At 41.4% G+C, this 27,537-nt stretch overlaps 2 protein-coding genes across 2 annotated transcripts; both read left to right on the top strand.

Annotated features, from left to right (window-relative positions):
- The first annotated feature begins 1,211 nt into the window (after positions 1-1,211).
- vps11 (VPS11 core subunit of CORVET and HOPS complexes) lies at positions 1,212-9,585 on the top strand. The gene is made up of 16 exons (XM_041952234.1): positions 1,212-1,386; positions 2,340-2,488; positions 2,569-2,704; positions 2,802-2,965; positions 3,223-3,470; positions 4,817-5,018; positions 5,167-5,318; positions 5,581-5,767; positions 5,999-6,142; positions 6,527-6,724; positions 6,847-7,008; positions 7,188-7,321; positions 7,770-7,972; positions 8,163-8,334; positions 8,640-8,862; positions 9,038-9,585. The coding sequence occupies exons 1-16, from the start codon at positions 1,245-1,247 to the stop codon at positions 9,200-9,202; spliced, it is 2,781 nt and encodes a 926-aa protein (XP_041808168.1). The 5' UTR covers positions 1,212-1,244; the 3' UTR covers positions 9,203-9,585.
- Positions 9,586-11,512: 1,927 nt separating this feature from the next.
- On the top strand, positions 11,513-23,484 carry hyou1 (hypoxia up-regulated 1). Its single transcript, XM_041952157.1, has 24 exons — positions 11,513-11,679; positions 12,821-12,896; positions 13,179-13,272; positions 13,418-13,496; positions 13,642-13,796; positions 14,038-14,114; positions 14,199-14,380; positions 14,988-15,103; positions 15,699-15,885; positions 16,097-16,231; positions 16,618-16,700; positions 16,846-16,978; positions 17,308-17,492; positions 17,691-17,829; positions 18,401-18,458; positions 18,873-18,949; positions 19,158-19,331; positions 19,458-19,624; positions 19,712-19,799; positions 20,016-20,272; positions 20,370-20,454; positions 20,829-21,096; positions 21,204-21,314; positions 22,259-23,484. The coding sequence occupies exons 2-24, from the start codon at positions 12,827-12,829 to the stop codon at positions 22,306-22,308; spliced, it is 2,970 nt and encodes a 989-aa protein (XP_041808091.1). The 5' UTR covers positions 11,513-11,679; positions 12,821-12,826; the 3' UTR covers positions 22,309-23,484.
- Positions 23,485-27,537: the final 4,053 nt, after the last annotated feature.

Genomic DNA, 27,537 nt, shown 5'->3' with positions numbered 1-27,537 from the left:
AGCATCCATGAGACTGATAACTGAGAGATTCTTGCATTTTGAGAGGTAGGACAATAGCTTTCCCTGGTTTGCTACTTCTTTTTCCTTTGCAGTAAAAGTGAAAGTCTGTTCAGGACAGTTTATAAAACGGGGACATTCCTGCAATCAGATTGAACAATTGAATGCTTGAGTTTCAACTTATTTATTACTGTTCCTTTTTATAGGTCTAGCTGAATAAAAAACAATAAAATATACAACAGAATATGCATCCATTTATACATGAACGTGTATAAGATTATCTACCCTTTACTGGAATGTAGATCATGGCTTCCTTTTTGTTTTTGTCTCTTTTTTGTTTTGTTTTTTTGTTTTTTTTTGGTGAAGAGGTTATGCCAGATCTTTTAAATCTCTTTCCTCTGATAGTTTGTACAACATGTGCTTAATCTAATTTATGTTACTGGTAATGATCATGACAGATGTGATTTTCTTGATTGTTACAGCCCAGTTGTTAAATGCAGCCTTGCCTTACTGGAACCCCTGCTTAGTGAGGGATCCCTCAGCCACCCACCCACCCGCCATACCCTACCCCACCCACAATTCATATGTCATAACACTGTTTGCTGATGCAACTATTATTCCTTTTACACTTTCTGCTGACACAACTATTACTTCTTGAACACCTATTAAAATAACATCTATTACATCTGTGTGAAAAGATTGTGTTGTTTATACTCGTTTGTTGGACACATTGTTCTGCTCATTGATCAGTAATGTGCACCTGCAGATGAACTGGACATGGATCAGTTTTTTCTCAGTGTTAGGCTGTTGTGCAAGTTAAGGCCTCAAATGGTAGAACAAAGCTCCCACAACAGATTCACACTGTTCAACTGTAGCGTTGACTGAAAGAAGAAAACATTTTGATGACCTAATCCACACAGAATTTCGTACAGTGAAATCTTAAATTAGCAGATAGTTTTTCAGAAGCACCTCTGTAGGTTAAGGTTACTTGTATTGTTTCCCAAAAGAGAAAATTGTCTTTCTGCAGTGAAACCAAACAACACACCAATAAGAAGACGTACAAACACTGGCCACTGGCTGCGTTATGTTGTGTATTTAAATGATGAAAAAATGAAGTCAGACTGAGGGTCCTCCAGACACAAACAAAACGTGCGTCAATCGCGACCGCCGCGGGTTTGCTCACGTGACTTTTCTGTCACGTGACAACGCCCAGTTAAAGTTAACGTTGCTGTGCTAATGCTAACAAAATGGCAGCGTTCTTACAGTGGAGGAAATTTGTCTTTTTTGATAAAGATACGGTGAAGGATCCTGTGGAAAATGGGAAAAACTTTGCTCTTCCAAACGGAATATCGGCTTGTGACTCCGGGCGGGGTCACATTGTTCTGGGAGATATCCATTCATAGCACTGTGGTAACGAGCTAGCTCGGCTAATGTTATTCTAGCTTACTGACAGCTGATGCTATCCGACTCAGCAAATGTGAAAGCAAACCTCAAACCGAGGTAATTCGTTGCCTGTCTGAGAAATAATTTTACCTTAACAGTAAAGTGAAGCGGTGAGTTGTCGGCTGAACGGTAGAGTCAGGCTAAGATCCGTTTTCTGCTAGTGGAAACAACGTTACACCAAACTCTGTTGAAAAACCTTCTGATTAAGTGTGGGAGCTATTCTCCATTTCTTGTACATTCTACATACTGAACAGCAATAAGCTAAATCAAGACTATTAATAACCCTGAAGTCCACTACCTCCATAGTATCTGTGCCAGCTTAATAACTACAGACAGGCGACAGCAAACCTCGTGATCCAGTTTAAAGGCTTGACTGACACAGTGGACATTTTGCGTTTGGCACTGTGTGTATGATTAGTTTTCCGTTGTGTTTTGATCAGTCGTGTTGCAGCGGTATAATCACCTGACAGTGAATTAAATGACCTAATAGGAGTTTGAAGTGTGTGATCAAACATGTACTGAGCTTGCAGATTTGTGTTAGAGTTAAAAGTCATAGCAAGTTCCCGTTTATTGACAGACAAACCTATGCTTTGACTGTAGGACATTCTCTCTACAGCCCAGCCATGGAGCTGTTCTATAAATGGAGTAGACACCACCATCTTGAATACAGTACTCACTATCAGAAATACTAGATTATATAATTGGTTTGTAGGGTTAGAATTGTGAGGAATTTGTTTTAGCTGTGAAGTTTTCATTGATTGACAGCCAAGATGTGGTCCCCCTATCTGAAACTACTATAGGAATGACCACTCTTTGACTGCCACGCATGAGTACATGTCCTTCTTACTGCACCTCTTACACCACCCGTACATAATTGACCTTAACCTCCATAATGGTACATATGGATGGCAAGATCTGGCTTTTGACGCGATCCCTGCAGTTGGCATCTTTTCAGGCCTACAAGTTGCGGGTAACACACCTCTACCAGCTGAAGCAGCACAGCATCCTTGTATCAGTGGGCCAGGATGAACATGGAATAAACCCTCTGGTAAGCGTGCAGTTCTCCAGAGAAGTCACACAGAACAGGTGTGTCAGTTATTTTCATGAACCACTAATCTCATTTTTCAGGTAAAAGTCTGGAACCTCGACAAAAGAGACAGTGGAAATCCTCTCTGCACTAGGATTTTCCCTGCAATTCCTGGCAACAAACCAACTGAAGTGTCTTGCCTCAGTGTACATGAAAACCTCAACTTCATGGCCATTGGTAAGAGTCTGCTATCTGCCCATCGGCCCACAAGTCACTGTTTGGCTAACATAGACTTTTCTCTTCCCAGTTTCTAATGGATGTTGTTTGTTGACAGGCTTCACAGATGGCAGTGTGGTTTTGACCAAAGGTGACATCACCAGAGATCGTCACAGTAAAACTCTGACTCTGCACGAGGGCACCAGCCCAATCACAGGCCTCGCGTTCCGCCAAGTGGCGAAGGTCACACATCTGTTTGTTGCCACTCTGGAGAAAGTCCATGTAAGGCTGGTCACTCCCAGAACACTGGGGGCATAAACTCTCTCAACTCTTCTTAAACCTTGCTTTCACCTTAACCATCACTTGTCATTTTTTTTCCAGAGAGTTTTAAAGATAACGTGATGACAGAATTTTCTCAGCCTGTAGATGAGCATGTTGTACATTTCTTGAGCTGAAGTAATGAGGTTTTTCTATGACTCTTCTCTAGAGGCAGCCATTCTGAACTTCTATCCACTGCCTTCTTGTCTCCCCATGCTCAGTGCTACACCCTGTCTATCAAGGAGTATCCTAAAATAGAGCTAGATACACACGGATGTGCGCTGCGCTGCTCCTCCCTGGCAGATCCCTCCCAGGATTCCCAGTTCATCGTGGCTGGTGATGAATGCGTGTACCTGTACCAGCCTGATGAACGCGGGCCCTGCTTTGCCTTCGATGGACACAAGCTGTTGGCCCACTGGCACCGCGGTTATCTGTTTTTACTCATCAGGGATGCAAAGTCACCCAACAAGTAAGGACAACACTGAATAAATAGATGAAGGTGTGTCGGTCATTGAGGGGATAAAATAATTGAGGCTATGTTTATGTTGTTTATCTGCCACTTTAGATTCTCACATGGTAAATTTTCAGTTGAAAGTAAAATATGTAGAGGAACACATTCCACAGATCAAGGGGGATATTTAGTCAGGGATTTGCAGAGCTTCTTTGCAAACCATGAAATAAAATTTCTTCCTATTTACAAATAACATGTTTGTGCTCCTGCTGGAGAGACCTTAGTACTTCAGACGATGAAAACTTTCAGTGAAAACAGTAAAAATATTGCCACAAATGTAAAGATGCATCTTAATGTGTTGCATCGTTGAGAATTAAAACGAGACAGCACGCTCAGTACTCAGTACACAGGCTTCCAGTCGCTCCAGTCCAGCACCACGTGATTGAAACAGCATTGCTTTAGAGATATTCTCAATACGAGTCAAAATAGCATTAGAGCTTATATAGTGGAACTTAATGCAAATCCGATGAACTGCAGCTGGGCTCATTTACATTTCTGAACTCACATCTATTCAGTGACATACATTTTCACTGTTGAACAGTCCATGCAAAGAAAGAAGGCAAGTATTTGGAACAACAGGTGCATTCTAATAAAAAAAAAAAGGTTGAATCTCTTGTAAACAATTCGATTCTGTTTCCAAAGTATAATTTACTCAAATGGAGATTTTTAAGATCTCCTGTTTTGTAAGCATTAAAAAAAATGGCCTTTCTGAAATCCCTGAGACAAATTTATAGTAAAAATTAATAACTGAAGTAGTTTTATCAGTATTCGTGGCGGTCTTGTTCTCGGTTTATTGTAATGAACTAATGTCATGTTCTACAGATGCCTTTTTGAACTTTTGTATTAAACAAAGTAGGAAAACAACAAACAAAAAAAACCCTTCACAATGTCCATCTTGAAAAGCCCCTGAGCGCTGTGGGCCCCTACCATCAAAAACTGAGTGGTGCACGATGACTTGAGGAGCCCATGCATGACGCAAGACACGTGATGATGTCACTTGCACCAGGGACACTGCGTTGAGCATAAACAAAGCTTTCTTGTCTTGAAAACATGCTGTGTCACATTATGGGCTGTTACCACAACTGCAAACATGCTCGAACATTTTACCCCATTGGGGACAGTGCAGCAGGTTCGGCTGCACCAGTATTACAAAAAAAAAAAAACATACCCGACTGATTTCACAGGGTGAAAATTCAGTGTTGTTATCCTCAGGTTTTAACCCTGCAGTTAATAGCATCTTCCCAAAGTCTCAGTGAAAAAGCATTGTCCTGACTGTTGACTGTTGGTATTCCTCTTCTTCTCAGGACAGAGTTTGGGAGCAGGGAGAGCTCTTCATCAGACAAACAGCTTCTGACCATCTATGATCTGGACAACAAGTTCATCGCCTACAGTGCCTCATTTGATGATGTCATTGATGTGGTGGCAGAGTGGGGCTCCTTCTACATCCTGACCAGAGATGGAAAAATGTTTGTTCTTCAGGAGAAAGACACACAGACCAAACTGGAGGTGAGTGCAGAGGGCACCACCTATAGCTGAAGATCCCTAACTTGTTTAGGGACCAGTACTGATGAGCTGTCTCTCATTCAACAGTTCACTAACTAATATTACTGCGGGTCAGGTAACAGGGTTCTCACCTCCGTGTTGTTTTTTTAAGATGCTGTTTAAAAAGAACCTGTTTGTGATGGCTATAAACCTGGCAAAGAGCCAGCACCTGGACAGTGACGGACTCTCTGAGATCTTCAGACAGTACGGTGATCACCTTTACCTCAAGGGAGACCATGATGGTGCCATCCAGCAGTACATTCGGTAATTACTTCACTGAGAATTTGCCATGCTGTGTTGGACTAATCCACCAAGAGAAAGTGTTGAAGATATGCCAGAGAAAATGTGCCATGATGATGTGAATGACAGTGAATTTCTTCATTGTGAGATCAATAAAGTCTGATCTAATCTAATCTACAGCACTGCTAACTTATTGCTCTATAATTGCCCAGATTTCAGAGACTTGATTGCTGGTCAGCCTCCCCATTCATGAAACCACTCTCTAAACTTAACTATTCTCCTACAGCACCATTGGGAAACTGGAGCCGTCATACGTCATCAGGAAATTCCTGGATGCACAGAGGATCCACAACCTGACAGCATATCTGCAAGCCCTGCACAGGCAGTCACTGGCCAACGCAGACCACACCACACTGCTGCTGAACTGTTACACCAAGCTGAAGGACAGCTCCAAGCTGGAAGAGTTCATTAAGGTGACTGACTGACGAGTGTAAGCTCTTGGTGATAAATACAAATTAAGAAGTTAAGGGACACCAACAGTAAAATCTAAATGCTTTTGTATAATGACAGTAGAAAAAATACTAAGTGGTTTCCATCAGATGGGATCTGAGAACAGTACAAGACATAATTTAAAGCCTAATTGTGAAAGGAACAGGTCACTAATGGCTGCTGTATTATTGTCCTCCTGCCTTGTATGTGAACAGAGCAGTGAAAGTGAGGTCCACTTTGATGTTGAGATCGCCATCAAGGTTCTCCGGCAGGCCAGCTACCACAGCCACGCGGTTTTCTTGGCTGAGAAGCACATGCACCATGAGTGGTACCTGAAAATCCAGCTGGAAGACCTCAAGGTAAAGAAGATGCCAGTTGATGTGCAGACCTTTGTTAAACAGATGTATTCAGATCATCTCTTGGGGCTGTTGAGAACTCACCTGTCTGTCCTTCAGTGCTCTTGTTAAGTTTCTAGACAGGCTGAAATGAGCTACTGGTGCTCTAAACATTTACTGTGTCCAGCCTATAAAGCAGGGGGCCTCCACTTGATTTGTCCAAGAGCAGAATTTTTCTAAGCAGACCCTGTGGGGGCCTGATGTACAGTACTAGTTATACATTTGCATTCTATTTATTAATAAATAAGTAGAATTTATAAGTTCTGTTTATGAATGGCAATCACTGTGGAACTGGGTGCGCATGACTTGTCTGAAAAGGGTTTTACTGCGTTTCCCTCCAAAACCCAGAACTATCAGGAAGGGCTGCGCTACATTGGACGTCTGCCTTTTGAACAAGCTGAGAGCAACATGAAGCGTTACGGCAAGACGCTGATGCACCATGTCCCTGAAGGTACCACGCTGCTCCTGAAGGGCTTATGCACCAACTACCAGCCTAGCGGAGACACTGCTGAAAAAGACAGCCTGGGTAGGGGTCAGATCAATAAGGTCAGTCCTTGGAGCTTTTCATCTTTTTGTGTTTTGTGTAGTCCTGATATAACCAGAGCAATGGTGTGATCTGATAACAGAGATTTCTAATAAATGACTGACCTTATGTGTTTTGGTTTAAGGCCAACTCAGAGGAATTCATCCCAATTTTTGCCAACAACCCACGAGAGCTGAAAGCCTTCCTGGAACACATGATCGAGGTTGACCCCCGTTCTCCACAGGGTGTGTATGACACACTGCTGGAGCTCCGCCTGCAAGACTGGGCTCATGAACAGGACCCCGAGGTCAGTCCAAAACACAATGACTAGCTATGAGTCCTTGATAAAATGATAAATGACTGTGAAATACAGTTGCTGTGTGATTATGTCACTCCACAAAATAAGAATGCATGGCAGAAATGTGTTGGAAAGACAATCTTTTTAACTAGTTTTTTTTTTCTTTTTCGAATGCATATGTTTTGTAGAGAAAGAAGGTCCTGCAGGGGGAGGCTGTGTCGCTGTTGAGGAGTGACAACACTGTGTTTGATAAAGCCCTGGTGCTCTGCCAGATGCACAGCTTCAAAGAAGGCATCCTCTACCTTTATGAGAAGGGCAAACTGTAAGTGAGAGGCGGAACAGAATATGAATGAAGCCAGTTGATGTGATAAAGAAGCATATTGTGACATACCATGCTGTGTTATCCATATTATTAATGACTATGATTGATCACGATAGATGATTTAGAAACATTCACATCCCGCAAACTTTACTGCTGATAACTGTGAACAGATACAGGTTTGTCAAATCAAGTCTAGGTCTCGAATCTAATTAAAATCTTTATTAGACCACTTAAAATGTTCAGGTGAATCCGTCAACTAATTTATACTATTTTTATTATGACCAGTGAGGCACCTGTCAACTAATGATTGTGTGTGTGTGTGTGGGAGAGAAAGAGAGAGAGAAAAATTGCTTTGTTTTTTTCATTTCAGTTTCTCAATGTGCCAACACATGTAAGTTTGAATGTTATAACTGTGGAGAAATTGGGCCTGACTTGTGTTTGTGTGCAGGTACCAGCAGATAATGCACTACCACATGCAGAATGAGGAGTATGGAAAAGTGATAGAGGCCTGCAAGCGCTATGGGGACCAAGAGGGGTGCCTTTGGGAGCAGGCACTGGGATACTTTGCCAGAAAAGAAGAGGACTGCAAGGCTTACATCAGTGAGGTCCTACACCACATTGACCAGAACAACCTGATGCCTCCATTACTTGGTGAGTTGGTGGGCGATTTGTTTCATACTTCTTACATGCTTGTTTGGATTTTAATCTAAATGATTAGAATTAAACGCACTGAGCATTAGAATCAGTTAAGATGAAGATTGAGAATGTGGAGATCTCTTTGTGTCAGTATGGTGTTTCTTGAATAGAAGCACATGATTTTTCTTTTCGTGATCGGCTGTAGTGGTGCAGACACTGGCACACAACTCGACAGCCACTCTGTCCGTCATCAAAGACTACCTCATCAACAAGCTGCAGAGGGAGAGCCAGCAGATAGAGGACGATGAACGCAAAATCCGCCAGTACCGCGAAGAAACTGCTCACCTCCGCTCCGAGATCCAGGAGCTGAAAACGAGGTGGGGTCACATGAAGGATGGCATTTTCCACGAAATTTAATCTTTGACAGCCAGAATTTTTGATAAACACCACCAAGTCTACCTGTTTTTTCACTGCAATTCTGTGATCCTCATTTTTATGACTTTTTTTTTATTGTGTTTTCCCGCTACAGCCACTGTAGCTCAGGGGGGTGGGAGTGGTGACCGGTGAGGGCTGGGAAACAACTTGTGCTGATGTGACCTGCAGAAGTCATAGACTGCCTAATATGAATTACGTTACATTTATTTCTGTGAATGTAAATCTTTACCACAATATTTCCACACAGTGCCAAGATATTCCAGAAGACCAAGTGTAACATGTGCAACAGCCCCCTGGAGCTGCCGTCCGTTCATTTCCTGTGCAGCCACTCCTTCCACCAGCACTGCTTCGAAAGCTACGCTGAGAGTGAGGCCGAGTGCCCAACTTGCACTCCAGAGAACCGCAAGGTCATGGACATGCTGCGTGCACAGGACCAGAAACGAGACCTGCACGACCACTTCAATAGACAGGTAACAATACTCGAGCTTTGACGAGAAGGAAGGTAACCAAAAACAGTAGAAGTTGTCTGTTTTGGTTTCCAAAAATCTGCTTTGCTCATCTTGTTGATTCAGCACAGGGAACTTTCCTAAACACCTCAGGAATGTTTGGAAATGCAAGTTCTTTTGTTTTTTCTGTGCTTTCCAGTTACGCAGCTCGAACGATGGTTTCTCTGTCGTGGCTGACTATTTTGGTCGAGGAGTGTTTAACAAACTGACTCTGGTCACCGACCCGCCTGGCAGCAAAACTGTTGGGAATCTAGAAGTCAACCTACAGAGAGACCTTCTCATCCACACCAAGAGAAATTGCTAGAAACCTCAGCTTGTGATCATGGTCTGAATCCTACCTGAGCAGGCACTTTGTCCAGCTTCGCATCAGCGCTGGCTCTCGACCACATGCTTTGCTGTACGTGATACCACTTGATTTAGTAGCAAATGCAGCTGCCTGCTTTTAATACCTGTGATGGACCCATTCATATAATTGTGTTCCTTGCTGGAGTCATGATTCACTGGGGACTGTATAAATGTACTTTAGTTGAAAACATGAATGCTGTGTCCTAAAACTTTGCTGAATTACAGCTTGGACAATTTCTCTTCTGTGCGTTTGCTTGTACTCAGTATGTAACCTTGCACATGTCTGTGATGTCTGTCACTCAAACTTGATGATTCAAATTGTGAATAAAGTCAGTAAGTGCATTTTCTTGATGTTGCATTTTCTCTGGGCTTTGTGGGTTTTGCAGTTTGTATCAGCTGTGTGTGACCCTTTAAAAAATACATGTAACTTGTCATATGATGACATCATATATTGCATAACTATGTTTATCATATCAGATCATATTGCATTACAAGGTATGTATCTGTCAAATATAACATACAGCATATGTATTTTAACTCACTGTAATTTGCACTCTGTACACTAGTGCCTTGTATACGGCCTTTCTGAACCCTGTTTTAAGATGCTCTTGTTTACCAGTGTATGTTTCATGGTAGAATGTTTTTTCTTCCTCAAAAGCTTTATATATTATTTCATTATCTGTCACATCCAGAGAGGCTTTTCATGTTGATTAAGTTCAGTTTGATTCTCCTTTTGTTCCCTCTAAGCTTCATGGAAAATGTAAATGGATAGATAAATAGAGTAATTTATTGATCCCAAAAAGGGAATTGCAGTATTGCAGCAGCAAGTCACATACCACAAAACACACATAATTTACATTAAGCTGACCTGAGGTTGGTAAGAAAAACACTTTTTTAAAAATATATACACCTGTGCATAGAAACTACTCTACTAGATTAAAAAAATGATTTGATTTAGAGAGTTCTCACAGTGCATACTAAAGTGGAATGTGCAAAGTAACTCAGACAATCAGTCTGAGTCATTGCACTGCATTATTATAGCGGGCAGGACTGACTTTCCGCAGCCGTCCTCACTACAGCATAGCTGAAGAAGGCTCTGATGCTTCTGCCCCAACAGATGGCTGCAAAGAAAACTGCATTTGCAACAACATACCTGTAAAAGATCTACGACATTAAAGGAAATAAGCATCCTCAAGAAATAGACTCTACTAATCTGATATTTTAATCAATTAATTCATTCATTACTTATTCTGATATATATATATGTTAACTATTTTTGAGTGGATTTTCCACAACACAAATTTTACATATACTTACAATTTTAACATTTTTTTAACAAAGTAAAGATATTTCTATTTGTGAACAATGTCTTCCACTCTTTACCTGCACGTATTGCAGAAAGTTGTGTTGATTTCAGAATGCCTGTGTACACTCCTCAGACATGCATTATACTCAGATTTACAAAAGTAAAATGACTTTAAATGTAACAGTAAATAGCATACATTATTTCTGAAAGTTACACTGAGTTCCCTCAAAATAAGAAAATAAACCATTAACTATATTAATTATTTTTCAGGAGGCATGTGGTTTTTCCGATTTTACTTGGAAATGGCGTCATTCAATTTACGCCCACTATCTGGACGTGGACCAATTGGATCTAGCCAGAAGTCGTTTATCGACGTCACTCACCTCACGTGGACCAATCACAGGGCAGTGCGTGGAGTGAGGTGGGAGGGCTTTGGATTGGAGGGTCAACGCTGGTTGTTAAACCAGGCGTGTCGAAGTACGGCAGTTAATTACCGGAAGCAAGGTGATTCTTCCTTCAAAACAAGGGCACATTCATTCCTCGTACAAGACATCGGACGCTTTAGCCCTTTAGTTTCGCTGTAGTTCTGAAATAACATAAAGGTTGTCATCCAAGACAGCTAGCAGTTACCGCACCGACTTTTACTTGTTTCCCCGGCCAGTGTATGCACACCATTAAGCAATACAACTTTACTTTAAGAATTACATTTGTAGCAGAATTTTGATACCGAAGTGCTTTACACACTTACTAAAGGGTATATTCGCATTTGTTTTTAATTGTCAACTTGATATCCGGTCAAAAAGAACCGTTAGTCTGTCGCATTATCTGACTTTTTGTCTACAGGTATTTTGTTGTTAATAGTAACCGGAAACCGTTTGTTTAGTTGTTCGTAGCTTGACGTAAGTTTCTCTCCCAGCAGAGGCTACAGTGGATCCAATGAGGTGACGCCGCGTTCCGGGCCCGACTGCTGAGAGCAAGCCGGTGATAAGGGGAACTGAAAACTGCCAAGTGTGACAACAAAGGGGCTCTGAATTAAGGCAAAACCAAGAACTGTAATCCCAGAACCTGTCCGGAGAAGCACAGTCTGTCGGTAGCCCATTCACAGCTTCAGTTGTGCCGGCTGAGGAAAGGTAAGTTCATGCCACAGCACAGTGTGTCAATCATGCTTTCTTATTGATGGTTGTCAGCCAGTGAGCTAGCTAACAGTAGCTGTCAACTTAAGATACAGCTCTTACTTCCACCTTAATAGTGCTAGCTTTTTATTTGGAAAGGTCAAAAGACGGTCGACATGGTCCAGTTGTGTTTGAATTGAACGGTTGGTGGTTAATGATGTAATGCTAACATAGCTATATAGCTAATACACACCAGCAACTTACCTATTGCTAGCCAGGTCATCACCCAAGTGTTTTTCGGAAGACACCAGGTTTTTTTTTTTTTTTAAGATGAAGGTTTGAGTTGTGCATCCGTTTTGCGTTCATGCGTCACTGCCTCACCGGGGGCTAGAAGTTTCTATGGAGCGTGCCTGTTGTTCTCTCCCTTAAACACAAACAGTGGTTTGAATTTGATGAACTCAATGTGAATTATCAGCTTCCTCTACAGAATGCAATTCCCCCGTTGAAAATCAAACACATGCTTTCCTCTCGAGTGCAGAGGGGTTACTTGTAGAAATTGAGGATTTAGCCAACATTAAAGCTTGACAATGGTATAATGCCACGTGTTTGGAAACTGTCTACACCTATGTGGGTGGGATCAGGTGCATAAACGTGAGATGATTTGCATGTCCTAGAGTAAAGGCCATGGAATTGGCACACAGATCCTGCTTCAGGTTAATGGCAGCCACATTAGCGCTGAAAAACCACAAGGAAACATAAACAGTTACTGGTCAAATATCTAAAGACAGTGTATGGTAAATATCCGTTTTTCTACTAGAAACCCTGTGAAGAAATCAAGTTTGGGTGTAGAAGCAAAAAGTTTGGCCTTTCAAGTGCGAGATCATCTTGTTTGTCATGTGGGGTGCACCTGTTGTCGCACAATGAATGAAAAGGACAGGCACCGAGACTGCACAAAAAGCATCTCTGAGGTGCAGGGCGATGCACAAAGACGAGCAGGAGGTGTTTGGTATTGATGGTGGTGCATGAGGTTCCTGTAAGAGAAATGTCAAAGCTGAGTCTTTGACACACTGGGCAAATATGGACAAGTAAGGACCTGTGAAAATCCATTCAGCTGATTATATTGTTTTCACATAAATGTTTCATTTGTTCGTCATTACAGCTCATCATGGGGGGCAGGAAGCTGGTGCTCGGTGCTCTCTTTAGCCTTGTTCTGGCAATGTTGCCTTCTTACACAGGTAATATGATCCATCAACATGTGCAGACATATTTTCTAACTTAAAGTTGCATTGATGAGCAGTGCTGTCAACCAAAAGAGATTTATCTGGTGAAGACAGGCATACTGTTTAGCCACAGCATGGTTTTACCACACTGCCACACTGATGAATACATACAGCTATTATTGATTAGTGTTTGGAAACAGATAAGCTAGATCAATAATGGAACTCTACTGTACGTCAGGATCTTTGGGCTCACCTGTCGGCCTGCCAGCTTTATGTAACACGTCTCTGTGTTTGCAGTGACTGTAGCCGTCATGTCAGTTGATCTGGGCAGTGAGTGGATGAAAATGGCGATAGTGAAACCTGGTGTGCCCATGGAGATTGTTCTCAACAAGTGAGTGCAACTCATTGTTTTAAACTGTGTACAATGAGTGTACACTGTTTCTGTCTCCTTAAGAGCACGCTTAATTAATGAACAATCAAAATACAAACGCAAGTGAAGTTAATGCAGCATGAAATTACATTTTCTTTTTCTTCAGGGAGTCGAGGAGGAAAACACCCATAGCTGTGTGTCTCAAGGAAAATGAAAGACTTTTTGGGGACAGTGCACTAGGAGTGGTATGACGTCTTTGAAATTGAGTTTGATAGAATATCATGAATATTATTTGCAAAGTAAATTCTTCGTTTAAACAGTCAGATGATCTATAATACTATTGGTCTTTTCCTACACGTTATTAATGATCACATATTGTGTACATTTCAGTCTGTGAAGAACCCCAAAACTGTTTATAGACACCTCCAAAGCCTCCTGGGCAAAAAGCACAATAATCTCCAGGTATCACTCTACCAGAAACGTTTCCCTGAGCACCAGCTGCAGGAGGACCCAGTCAGAGGCACGGTTTACTTTAAAAACTCAGAGTAAGGTTCTTTGTTTTTTGAATTTCCCATCTAACAATAAATACATACATATCTATTTGAAATATCTGTAAAGAATCTTTGAAGTAGTTTACATGTGATTCTCCTGACCTCGCAATTCACAGTGGTGGTTTATCACTTAGTCTGCATATAGTATACACAATGATACAATAAATTATAGAAAGACACACAGCACTATTCTAGAAAGAGTCATCAAACTTGCCTTCCTGCTTTTTTCTACCAGAGATCTGCAGTACACACCTGAGGAGCTCCTTGGGATGGTGCTCAATTATTCTTGTGGACTGGCTCAGGACTTTGCAGGTCAGTTTGCTTGTGGAAGAAGATGCATCATTGTATCACATGTTCGACTATCAAGCATATTCATTTTTTTTCTTCACCTCACAGAACTACCAATCAAAGATGCAGTGATCACTGTCCCAGCCTTTTTCAACCAGGCCGAGCGCAGGGCAGTCCTACAGGCTGCACAGATGGCAGGTCTAAAGGTTCTTCAGCTCATCAATGACAACACTGCCGTGGCCTTGAACTATGGGGTCTTCAGGAGGAAGGATATCGATAACACTGCTAAGGTGCTCATCCAACAAATACACATGTTAGATCATCAGTCTGGTGATATTCTGTATGTATCTTATTGTCAACAAATCCCAAGTGCAGACCCAAGGTAACAATGAATGTGTCATTCTAACAAGTACTGTGAAAGCCTAATATAAACACACACACACACACACTGTAGTTTATTTTGACTCAATCCCACATACACCATCCTGCTGCTTAAAAATAGTCCCCAACAAATGCACTTTTCCCTCCTGCTTGAGTAATGTTTAAAAACGAATTTGACCATCTGTTTTAGGCTTTTTTAAAAAATGAAACAATATTCTTCTCAGCATCTTCTCAGAGTTATTATGACTTTAGAAGGGACCAATGGCACACAACACATTATGGGTTTTGGTCTTTTCATTGGATTTGTTCTCAATAACAAATGTGTGGAATATTGGCAGCTTCATCCTTGAATGTAGTATGTTACCATGTAGTGGATTACTTGATGAGAATCTTGCATGTGATATTGTTTAAAGCAGCTTTATATTTATGATGTATTGACGTTCAGGTATCTGCAGCTGTGCAGGAAAACAAGCTGAACTTATAAGTTGCTCAAAGTCTGATCTTGTTCCTTTTCAGAATGTGATGTTTTATGATATGGGATCAGGCAGCACAACTGCCACCATCGTCTCTTATCAAACAGTCAAAACCAAGGAGTCTGGCACCCAGCCCCAGTTACAGATCAGAGGTGTCGGGTAAGTCTGATTACCACCAAGAACGCCTCTGCCAGCAAAGTGTTGATTCTGTCTAATGGAACTGAGAGACAAGCCTCTATCAGGCTTGTTGTCTCAAAGAAGTGTGCACACAAAGCAAGATACTTAGATTATTATTATTAGTATAATAGTTTGAATCTGATCCTACATACTATTTGCTAAGGTAAAACTAATACTTTGCAACACCTGTGGCTGAAAATTAATGTATTAATTTTAGGTGCCCTCGCCATGGACCAGGAACTAGTGTGGTGATATTATCCCCACAACACACTTAACCAAACACTCACACTTCTAAACAAAGGTGATAAAGAATAACCTGGGTTTTGTTCAGAATCTCTTTATTTCTTTTTCTTGATAGATGGGAGCTTCAATGACTCATCGTGCCTGAGACATTAAAGCTCTTATCTGACAGATAAGAGATTAAAGTCTCTTTGTGTGGGTGTTTGTTTATCCTGAAGTGTCTTTGAATATAAAAGATCCTGCTTTTGATTGTCAGTTGATTTAAAACCCCTTTAACAATTTTCAAATTGTAATTCAGGCCTCTGACTAAGGTGCGCTTCTCTTGCTCTGGCTCTAGGTTTGACCGTGGGTTGGGGGGCTTTGAGATGGATTTGCGGCTCCGAGACCACCTGGCCAAACTTTTCAATGAGCAGAAGAAGAGCAAGAAAGATGTGAGGGAGAACCACCGAGCCATGGCCAAGCTCCTCAAAGAGGCTCAGAGGCTCAAGACGGTGCTTAGTGCAAATGTGGACTTCATGGCCCAGGTCAGTCCAGGGACGTGAACCCGCAACCCTGTGCATCTCACAGTAAGGTTGTCTGCCAGAACTTAAACCAAACCATCTGCAGCAACTGGAAAATGACTTAAAATACAGTTCTGTTGCAGAAATGTTGCAGTTTCTTGGTATTTCTATGAGTGATACAGATTCCTGTCCAGATAATCTTGAATGCAGCTGCAATATTAAATGTGTCTTTCAGGTGGAAGGTCTGATGGACGACATTGACTTCAAAGCTAAGGTGACCAGGGCTGAGTTTGAAGAGCTGTGTGCCGATCTTTTTGAAAGAGTGCCTCGCCCGGTGCAGGATGCCCTCACCTCTGCAGAGATGAAGCTGGTCAGTATTCTCATTGCACCACTCTACAAGTCTTATCAAGTGCAGCTCGGTTGTGCCACATGACAGGATAAGATAAAACTTCAATCATCCCTGTGGGGAGATTTGGCTGTAGTTTCTAAATAAAATAAAGGTTTTTCCTTTTTTTTAAAGGAAAATTTGTTTTCTTGATTACTATCACTACAAATACACGCATCAGCTGAGTACATCACGCTGGCAAAGTAACAAGTGACACAAAAGCAAAACTCAGTATGCTAAAAAGTGTGAACTGATGAAATGTTATCATCAGGCAAAATCATTTGTGTTTTTAAAATGATGAAGAATGAGTATAAATAAGTGGATGTTTGTATTACTGCTGTGAGTCTGAGTTCCTATATGTGTGCCAACAGGAAGAAATTGAGCAGGTGATCTTAGTAGGCGGCTCCACCCGCGTCCCCAAGGTTCAGGAAGTGCTGCTCAAAGCTGTTGGGAAGTAAGTGTCAACCACTGAGCTCTTGCTCTCATTTGAATAACTTCTGATTTCATTTCAACCACAGTCTTCTGCAACTCAACATTGTCACTTACTTGATGAGAGATATTTGAGTTTTAGTGTTGTAATTGTGTGTTTTTCTGTGCAGAGAGGAGCTGGGGAAGAACATCAATGCAGATGAGGCAGCAGCCATGGGTGCTGTGTACCAGGCTGCTGCCCTCAGCAAGGCCTTTAAGGTCAAACCTTTCCTGATCAGAGATGCAGCTGTCTTCCCCATTCAGGTCAGTGCAGGTCATTAACTGTCCCCTCATGCTGGAGACTAATTTCAACAACATCACCTTACAGATTCATGGGTGGAATTTTCTATGGGCTTTGCTGATGAACTGTATTAACTCTTGGTGGGGGAACTGATGGAATCTGGAGGTGATGTGTGTTCAAAATGGATATGTAGTTTTTTCCACCATGTATGCCCAATTACACTGTTGTGAAGAATTTGAGTAGGACTGAACCAAAATGCGATTCCATGCATTGATTACTGTTGAAAAATTAGATGAAAAAATAAATCCTGAACAGAAGCCAAGTTGATTCTATAATATTTTCATTCCATTAGGTGGAGTTCACCCGTGAGACAGAGGAAGAGGGGATCAAAACCGTGAAACACAACAAACGTGTCCTCTTCCAGAGGATGGCGCCCTACCCCCAGCGCAAGGTCATTACATTCAACCGCTACAACGCCGACTTTGCTTTCGACATCAACTATGGCGACCTCAGCTTCCTGAGTCAGGATGACATCAGGTTAGATAGCTGCTTGTTTTAGCATTTTTGTGCTCCCCTGGAGCTCTTGAAAAAACACACAGATCAGTTTCCAGGGTTGTGTTTGCGTTTTCTGCTTGGTGGTGATCATAGAGGTCTGATCGATGTGCTCCCTCATGATTTGAATGTATTTGAATATAAGCCTTGTTGTCCTCTCTTCTGGTTGGCTGTGTTTTCCAGTGTGTTTGGCTCTCTGAACCTGACCACAGTCAAACTGTCTGGAGTAGGCAGCAGCTTTGAGAAGCACGCAGACGCAGAGTCGAAGGGCATCAAAGCCCATTTCAACATGGATGAAAGTGGAGTGCTCCTGCTGGATCGGGTCAGTTACACTTTTTGACTGATTTAGCTTCTTGAACGTTCACACAATCAAACCAGTGACTGGTAGCTCCTTTTTATCATAAGGTCACAGTGTTTGAGTGTTTTTACCTTCTTGCTTATTGGGTCAGGCTTGGCCTGTGTTGCTGTCCTGCCGTCACTCCTGGTTGCCATGGTGGTCAGTGAGGCTCGTTGAAATCAAGGCCAAAAGCACTTGACTCCAAGAAAATGTGCTTAACTCTAAGGAGATTAATGAAAGTGAAAAACAAAAATCCGAGGATTTATGGGTACCTAATCACATAATACCCTGTACAATTTCCAATTTTACAATAAAAACTCCAATGCATCTTTTTTTATTGTTTGGGGTGAAATACAGTATAACATGATGCCCCAAGTGAATAAAGTACATACAATACATGTATACAATGAAGCAGTCAGGCTGTGTCAGCATGTTCATCACATACTTCCAAATGTAAGGAGGGCCACATTTCAAATCATCTAATCTTTTGTTTTATTCCTTGACTTGAAAAAGAATTCAGTTAATTAACATTTCTTTGTTTAATTTCTATGCACAGGTGGAGTCTGTCTTTGAAACTATAGTGGAGGAGAAAGAAGAGGAGTCCACATTAACTAGTAGGTTTTGCAAATGTGTGTCTGTAACCTCAGCCGTCCAAACTCTATGATCATCCTGATCCTGATCTTGATCCTGAACTTGGCTTTGCCCATCTGTGTAGTGTAGTGTTGTCCAGCGCACAGTGCACAGGTGGGAGGAGAGGAGCAAACAGATGGGAGGTTGATTCAAATGAAGCAGCACAAAGCAAGTTGTTGCTATCATGGTGAAAATTGGGTGTTAGACGTGTTTCTGAGATCTCTTTTCTCAACGCAAAGTCACAGGAGCAAGCTAAATACATGCTCATCAACTGTAAACGAACTGGTAGATGCATTTAAACCAGCATTAATATAATGGAGAATGATAATAACACTAATAAAAACACCAATAATGATAATATTGTTTCATAACTGAGCCAACATTTTGCTGTCTTTCAGAACTGGGTAATACAATTTCCACCTTGTTTGGAGGAGGATCGTCAGAACCTGCCCCAAATGCGACTGAGCCTGTCCAGGTAATTGCAGGTCTATACGTGGCACAGCTCAGTCAATCAGGGATATGTTTATTAAGAAAATACAGTAAGGCCTGTATAAACACCAGGCATAAACTGTTGTACCTCTGTGCCACAGCTTTTCTGGAACAGAAAGTACTGTACTTGATGACACTGACGATGAATGGTGACACTGAATGCCTGCGATCATCTGCTGCTTTTTTGTGTCCAGGACGAGGAGGAAGTGCCCCCTGAATCTGGAAAGGGCGGCAAGGACGAGGATGAAAAGGAGGAGGCCCAGAAGGACGAGACCGCCAAGGAGAAACAGGATGAATCAGAGAAAAGTGCAGATGAAGAGAAAAGTCAGGAGAAGACACAGGACGCAGGCAGCAAGACTGATGCCAAGGTAAGATCTGTTGCACGTAATCTCTCCGAGAAACACTTTGATGTGGAAGCAAAGCATGTAGCATGTCTGTGGAGACTAGCCTCTACTGGCTCAGTCTTGATAGTAACCATCTTACTGCTGGTAAAGGAGGAAAAGGACGGAGAGAAATCTGGAAACACTGAGGCAGAGAAGGATGTGGAGATTAAGGCGAAACCTCAGAAAAAGAGCAAGATCTCTGAAGACATCACAGTGACGCTTATTACCAAGGACATCCTTGATCCCACTGAAGATGATGTCACCTCCTCTAAGAAGAAGTAAAGCAGCAGTTTTCATTTGTTTTCCGCTCTCGTGTTGTTTGGTTCTCAGTATTATTGAACTGAAATAACTTTGTATCATTTCAGGTTGCAGGATTTGACGGACAGAGACCTGGCCAAGCACGAAAGGGAAAAGACCCTAAACAATCTGGAAGCTTTCATCTTTGAGACACAGGTAAGCAACGGAAGCTCATCTCTTTTTCTGACCTTGTTTTTAAGTAAGATAACTGGAGTTGTCAGTGCATCTTAGAACCTACGTTAATCCAGGTTGTTGAATCATTTAATGTAAAGATCCAAGCAGTGTAATCAGTAAGTAAGTGGCAAGAGAGCAAAAAGGATGTATTATCACTTCCTAAAAGCACACAATCCTCACTGTGTGTCCTTCCTCCAGGACAAGATGTACCAGGAGGATTACCAGCTGGTGGTGTCAGAGGAGGAGAAGGAGCAGATCTCCACCAAGCTGAGTGAGGTGTCGGAGTGGATGGACGAGGACGGCTACGCAGCCACCACCAAGCAGCTGAGAGAGAAGCTGTCTCAGCTGAAGAGCCTGTGCAAGGACATGTTTTTCAGGGTGGAGGAGCGACGCAAGTGGCCTGACCGCCTGGCCGCCCTGGACAGCATGCTCAACACCTCCAGCTTCTTCCTGAGGTGAGCGATGAAAGGAAGGTGTGAGGAAGCTGGAGAGATGAGAATTTGTGGTGGTTCAGTATTTTTCTATAAACTGATTGTTATTTTTTTTTCATAGGAGTGCCAAACTGATTCCAGAGGATGACCAAATCTTCACTGAAGTTGAGCTGAATATGTTGGAAAAAGTGATCAACGAGACAACGGTAGGTGGTGAATGTATTGTTTGTCATCACTCTGCTGAGGACAACTACTACCTTATTCATTTAGCTTCCTTGAAGGAGAACTTGCAAAAGACAGATTAGAAGTAGAATAATTCAAAGGCCCTGAGCAGCAGCAAAAGCCAAGATATCCTAACTTTTAGTCCTTAGTGTGGGTCGAATTACAAAAATGCTGGAGCCAACATTTCCCTTACTGCCACTCAGTAGTGACTCTCTTTAGATCCTCTTTGCTCAAGCTGAGATATCATCTCAGGGTTAGTGTATCAGACTTTAGAAAGGTCCCAGAGCCACAGAAGACATTTTGGAACTGTTTTCACAGGCTGAGTAGTTCTCCTTGTAACGGTCTCCCTTTGCTCCAGACATGGAAGAATGAGACGGTAGCAGAGCAGGGGAAACGCTCTCCAAAGGAGCGGCCTATCCTGCTGTCCAAAGACATCGAGTCCAAGCTGGCTCTACTGGACCGAGAGGTCAACTACTTGTTGAACAAAGCCAAGTTCACCAAGCCGAAGCCTAAAGCCAAAGCCAAGAACAGCACCAGCTCTGATAAAAGCGGCAAGGCCAACAACAACAACACAGCAGAGGAGAAAGTCATCCCTCCCACAGAGGAGAGCACGGACACGAAGAGCGGTGGGTCAAACGGCGAAACTCACATGTGAATACGAAAAGAAAGAGAGAACTCAGAAGTGTGATAAAGCTTCAAATAAATTCTAATGTATGTTTTCATCCAAACACAGAAAGCCCAGAGGAAGTGCAGCCGGGCGAAGCTCCGCCCACTGACAAGAGCACTGTAGATGCAGACTCAGACAGCCAATCACAGCCTACAGAAGAAACAACAACAACTACAGGTTGGTCTACCATACCTGTCGCTGATGATGCCGGAGAACTTTAGGGGATGGACATTAAATGTGGTCCAATACAGCTACAGGCTCAGAAATCACCACTGAACTAAATGAACTCCTCACTGTCAGATACAGTCTGAACACAAATAAAACATCATATTATTGTACAGCTATCGATCCCTACTCATTCTCCAGGGTGACAACTCTCAAACAATGTGGTTACTTTTGTACATGATCTGTGATTAACTCCAGCTGCTACAAAAGGCTTTAAAAACTTTACATGTTTTGTGCAATGTGCTTTTCATTATCTACAAATAAAGAATAAAGTTGATCTGCACAGCAGCTCTGGTAATTTGCACATGAAAAAAGCTGACTAATTCTCAAATACAGAACAAATAATTGTAATACTGAAACAAGTTACAGTCAAAGTAAAAGGTGATATCTGATCACAATGAAGCGGAACAGCAACAACCAAAGTGTCATGAAACTGGAGTGATTGTGCTTCTGTTGCTACACTTGTTCAAAAGTAATAAATCCTGCATAATAATGTCATGTGATTTATGACAGTTTCTGAAAAGGTTGCATTGCCCAGGTTACGATTGATTCCAGTGCCTTCTTGAAATTGCCATCGTATGGCGTAAAGTATTTGTCATCGTCACAATCAGCAAAGAGGGCACGATGACAAGCCAGGTCTGCGTTCTTCCAGCCAAGGCCTCCTCAAATGTCACTGTGACTCAGTCTCAGCTACCAGGTTTTACCATAGCAACAGCGTTTTATTTGTCTTATTAAATCTGTAAACATGGGCTGGAGCTACTTAGCCCTTGTAGCCGTGGACTGGAGGGGGGACATGCTCGCTACAGTGTTCATGCTTGTCTGTGCTAATGAACTGAGGTGACATAACCCCACAGACACACAGTATTCATTTTTTGCCTCTCTGTCCTTATTTCCAGGACCAACAGAGGAGGCCCAACCTGAAAACCACATAGGGGATGAATTATAACAGCTGGAACTGGGAAAAAATCACTATTTATTGACAGTGTATAAATGTTCAAGCTCCTTCTCACACTTTTTCTGTTGTTTTTTTTTTTTCTTTTTTTTTCTTTTTTGGCCTTTATGTCCCTGCTTATTGAACTGCTGGAAGCTGATTGGATAACGGTTGGAGACCACTCATCTTGCTCCCCTTTCCTCTTCTGTGCTGTCCATCTCCTCTGTCTTTCATGGATTCTGTAAGGAACGCACATTAAACACAGAGAAGAAGCATTTCAACGAAAGTAAAGCCCAAGACTGCTTCTGTGCTGAAACAAAATACCTTCTCATGTCCTGCAAATGACCACATTGATGTTGATACAGAGGGAGGTGTAAGCAGTGCTTGGCCTTAGCGAAGTAACAATATGTGTGTTTGACAAGGATGAGCGCTGTTATACTCTGGTTTGACGGTATGGACATTTCATTTCCTGCTTTGTCCCTTTACACTGTATCCTCAACCACGGCGTGCTGTTATGAGGTTATTAACTGTCCTAACACCTCCACCTTTACTGACTTTCCATGGCCACTGAGTACGTGTGCTACTTAAAGGTGTTAGCCACACGCCTTTGAGGGGTGGTTTAGAGTCCAATGCAGATTTTTTTTACTCCAATGCAGAATTTATTTGGCCATATAATTTGTAGCTATATTTGCAGAAAACATGACAAGAAGATATTCCTTACCTCCTGAAGTTTCCTTCTAATTATTGGCTGTATAGAATCTTGATAACCTCTCCTGACGGTGCAAAAATGAAATGCTTGGGTCCATCATGTAGCAGTTAATGTTGGGGATTGACTGCTCAGGGCCTCCTGTATGCACAGACTGAGAGGTAGTTATGAACCTGAACTCCCTAATAGGGATGATTTAACATTGTGTCTTTACTTACCTGCTTCCCATCATCCTTCTGATCCAGCTGGATGAACCAAAATGACTCATGAGTTGGTTTTTCTACTGAAGCCAGTGCACACTTGAATGTGTTTTGGTGAAAGTGGACGACCTCTGTGTTTAAAAGACTCGTAAGCTGCTAAACGTAGACGAGGTGGTGTATTAGTGTTGTCACTGCTCTTTACCTCAACGTGCCCTGTGGTGGAGATTCTTGCTCAGATGTTGGTTCCATTGTTCTGTTCGAGGGGGGGGTGGGGGATTCAGCGGTGTGTTTGCAGCACTCTGAGTTATTTAAGGGGGGAATTAAAGAAAAAGTCTGGAACGGGAGATCAAAGCAATGTTGTGTTTCTAAATTGTTAATAAAACATCTTTTTTTGTTTTTAATTTGAGTGTTGTTTTGTTAGTGTATTAACATGGTTACATGATTTTTCCTCTGTGGTTGGTGTTCTTAGCCAAGATGCTGCTCCTAACCCCTGACCTGGCTTTCAGCAGGGCCATTAGAGAGCTAAAATGACCTGGCTGGTTGTGAAGATAGTACTGCTCATCTTTATATGTGTAGTTTGTGGTTTCCCTGTGGTTCACTTTAGCCTGGGTAAAGGTGCATATAAAGTAAAGATGTTTTGCACACACCGAAACAACAGACAAAACATGACACAAACAGAGAAAGAATCATTATAACCTGATGTTCAAGCTTTTGTTGCAAGGTTAGTACATCAATCACAAATCAAGCCATTTCACGTCCTTCCACTGTTGTCCTAAAAGAAGTTGTGATTTTAGTTTAGTCTTTTTATATACATCACCAGCCTCAGTTTTCACTAACATTTGTAATAAATGCTAACTTGTGCTGCAGACTCAGGCATGGAGCAGTTTAGTGGGGGCTAACTTTGTGCTAAATTGCATAGCTACTGACACTAATATGTTTTATCATAAGTTTAAAATAACTGACAATCATTGTGTTTTTTTACTTTTTCATATCATTTTTTTAAGGTATGAAATTTAAGGAAAAGAACTTTGGAATCACTTTATAATTCATTGATTTATACCACAAATGTAAAAATTCAGAGAAAATGAAAAGCTTCTAGAAAAGATTCTAGTTGATAAAGGCAATTTGTATATTTTATTCCTCCTGTTAGGAAATTAGCATTATTGAAAAACTCCTTTGCCACCTCTACTCTCCCAGGCTTTGTCCATGGACCTACCTGTCATGTATATTCCTACATGTCAAGTTAATGGTGAATGTACAGCTGCCTGCATCAAGTTGAAAGTTGTAAAAGTTTGACCTGAAAGAAACCAGAAAATCTTCACAAATACTGGATCTGGGGTCACATTCAGAAAGCTTCGTAGGATAAAGAGTTGCTCCTAACAACAGATTTCTTAGAATAATGATGGTTCATAAGAACTTCCACTTACAGTGAAGACTAGATCCTAACAATGAAAGATACTCACAGAACCTGTTAGCCCTTCAGAGAGCTCCTGAGGTGAAAAACTGTTCGGAGGAGGGAGGAGGACTTCCAGGAGAAACATCCCCCAAACACTGATTGACAGAGAGTTGATGAAACGCCACAGATCAGATTCTGCAGGGATAATGTTTGTGGTCCATCTCATTTGAGATGTGCTCTCATCTCCACAGGAAATGATGAAAGCTGAGCCATTTTCCTCCATTTATAGATCGATCACAGAAATGAAGTACTCATATACCATAATGGTAAAATGTAAACTAAAACAGAAATGCTGTTTAATAATCTGAGGGAATGAACTTTACAGGTTACAAGTCTTGCTGTTATCCTGATTCAGATCTAAGCTTCCGGGCTAAGGTGATGAAAACTTCATGTTTCCACCTTAGAAACAGCCAAAGTACAACAATTTAAGAATCAAAAAGATGCTAAAAAAACTGATTTATGCCTTTATTTGAAGATGATTTGATTACTGTAATGCACCATTTACTGCCCCCCCCCAAAAAAAAAAAAAAACTCTGCAACTCTGCTATAGGAGGAGAGAGGACATTTTAAAAAAAAAGGTATCCTATGTACAGTGAATGCAAGAAAAAAATAGAACTATATAAAAAACCTAGTGCGAGGAAACTATGGATGTCTGAATGAATGTAACATTCAGAATTGATTTTAAGGTCCTCCTCCATGTATATAAAACCCTTAATGGACTAGGATCAAGCTACTCCTGTGTTCGGTATTTGCCTTCAAGATCCCTGTGATCATCTGCTGCTGGTTTATTGGAGGTTTCCAGCAACAGCTGAAAGAAAATCGGGGATGCAGCCTTTTTTCTAATTACACCCAGAAGCTCTGGAACACACTACCTTCAGATGTCAGGGAAGCAGCTCACTGAATATTTCTAAAAGAAAGCTAAAAATCTTCTCCCCTGCTCACCTCCAGTTTAAATATTTTCCCATAAATCTTCTGTATATTTTAACCTTTCTTAACAAAAAAGGTTGCAAAGGTTGACTGTAATGTAACAGGAAGCATAACCACCAGATATATCTGATGTGCTTGCCATGTTCCCCTCTGGTAATGCAGCTGGTAGCTCTTATGACAACTATGAGAAGTCATTCATTCAAACGGCTCCCACCAATAAAACAGGGAGAAGAAGAGGAGGAGGGATGGATGTGAGAGGGATGGAGTATCTGCCAAAAAGGCTAAAATACTTGCAAGTGTGTGACCAGATGGGAGGAGGCTTACCTGTGCTTAATGAAGAGCATCGTCAGTCTAAGTCAGGCTTTTTGTACAATATGTCACATGGATTTCAGCGTATCACACAGAAATCTGCCAAGCATAAGATCACTGCAGAGGCACAGAAACAAGCTCCACCAGTGACTGCATTCATACTATCTCTGCCATCCATTTCTATCTACATCACCCTCTGCTGCCAGCTGTCTCTCTCTTTCCAGTAGCCTCTCTCTGAATCACAACTGGAGCATCACGTGCCAGTGATGTGTGTCTGATTACCACCACAGTAAGAAGACTTTGGAGACCTTTGATGCAGTTTCTCTCCCTGTTTTTCTGTTCATTCTGTCTTTTTTCACATGAAGCTCTTGGTGCATGTGATTTCTTTGTTGCCAGCCACTTTGAGCTGCAATTCTTGTATGAAAGGTGCTGTACAAATAAAGTATGATTTTTATTGTTATCATAGCTCGTTCACTGCCTACAATAGCCAGCGAGAGTCCACGTTGAAAAGAAGCACCTACACATTTCATTCGTGTAACAGTTGCAAGAAATTTTGCAGATGACTGGTGCTTTGCAAAACCAATGAAATTCCAAAAAGAAGGATGTGCTGCGCTAGTGGGTAATTTACAGCCAAATCAAGGAATTCAGTGATGCTACCCAGGGCTTCAAATGATAAATACGATAAATGGCCTGTCTTTAAATATAAAGGTAGATAGCCTAAATATATATAGCCTAGTTTTAAACACAGGTGTTTGAAAATAGTAAATGGCCTTTTTTTGGGAGAATGCCTCAACGTATCCTTAGAAAAACATATGTCAAATATTCATTTCCTGTTTTCAGTTTTTATTGAACTTGGACGAGGGAACTGGTTCACGCTGTGTATCCTGGATTTACAAACACGTCCACTTCCGGATCAGGACGCTGTGTGTTTCTTTTACAAAATGCTTTGTACAGCAGACTCTCTGCACTGAAGGAATGAAAGGAACACTTTCACAAATAATTGTAATGTCAAATGCAGATGCAAGCACTCATAAAAAGTATGAAACAAAATAATATACTTTAATTTAAAATACCAATATAAAAGTACAGTATTGTAGATCCATACATCACATTTGGAACGTCTTCTAAAAGGATTGCAAGAAACACCATAAAAAAATCACCATAAATAGCAACCACGTTTTGTAGAAATATAAAAAAATATAAAAAGCTGAATCTAGATATAAAAGTATTTTAAAAAAGAACCTAAATGTGAGCTACAATACCTATGCATCACCTTACTTTAGTAACAAATTATCAATGCCCTCACTTCCATTCCCCAATATCAGAGTATAAAATGAATATAAAAGGTGAATATAAAAGGCAGTGTGCAAGGCTGTAATGTATAGTTAGGAGGATTTACTTGATATCATTAAAAATACACAGCAGTAAATATGCAGCTCTTTCATCTGTCCTGTTCACTTACATCCTTCTTCCAGGCTAAATCAAATGATGAAGGTTGAATTGATAGATGAGAAGATACAACTTTCCAGTATTCTCCCCCTTGTGTGCTTATTTCAAGAAACTTGTATTATATACGATAGTACCGACAATTAATGTCTCTCAGTCATTTATCACAAAGCCGCCATGGGACTGTAAACAGGACAAAA

This window comes from Chelmon rostratus, chromosome 14 (genome assembly GCF_017976325.1).
Source record: "Chelmon rostratus isolate fCheRos1 chromosome 14, fCheRos1.pri, whole genome shotgun sequence".
Taxonomy (NCBI): Eukaryota; Metazoa; Chordata; class Actinopteri; order Chaetodontiformes; family Chaetodontidae; genus Chelmon; species Chelmon rostratus.
Note: the sequence above shows the minus strand (reverse complement) of the source record. Positions and strands in the feature narration are given on the sequence as shown.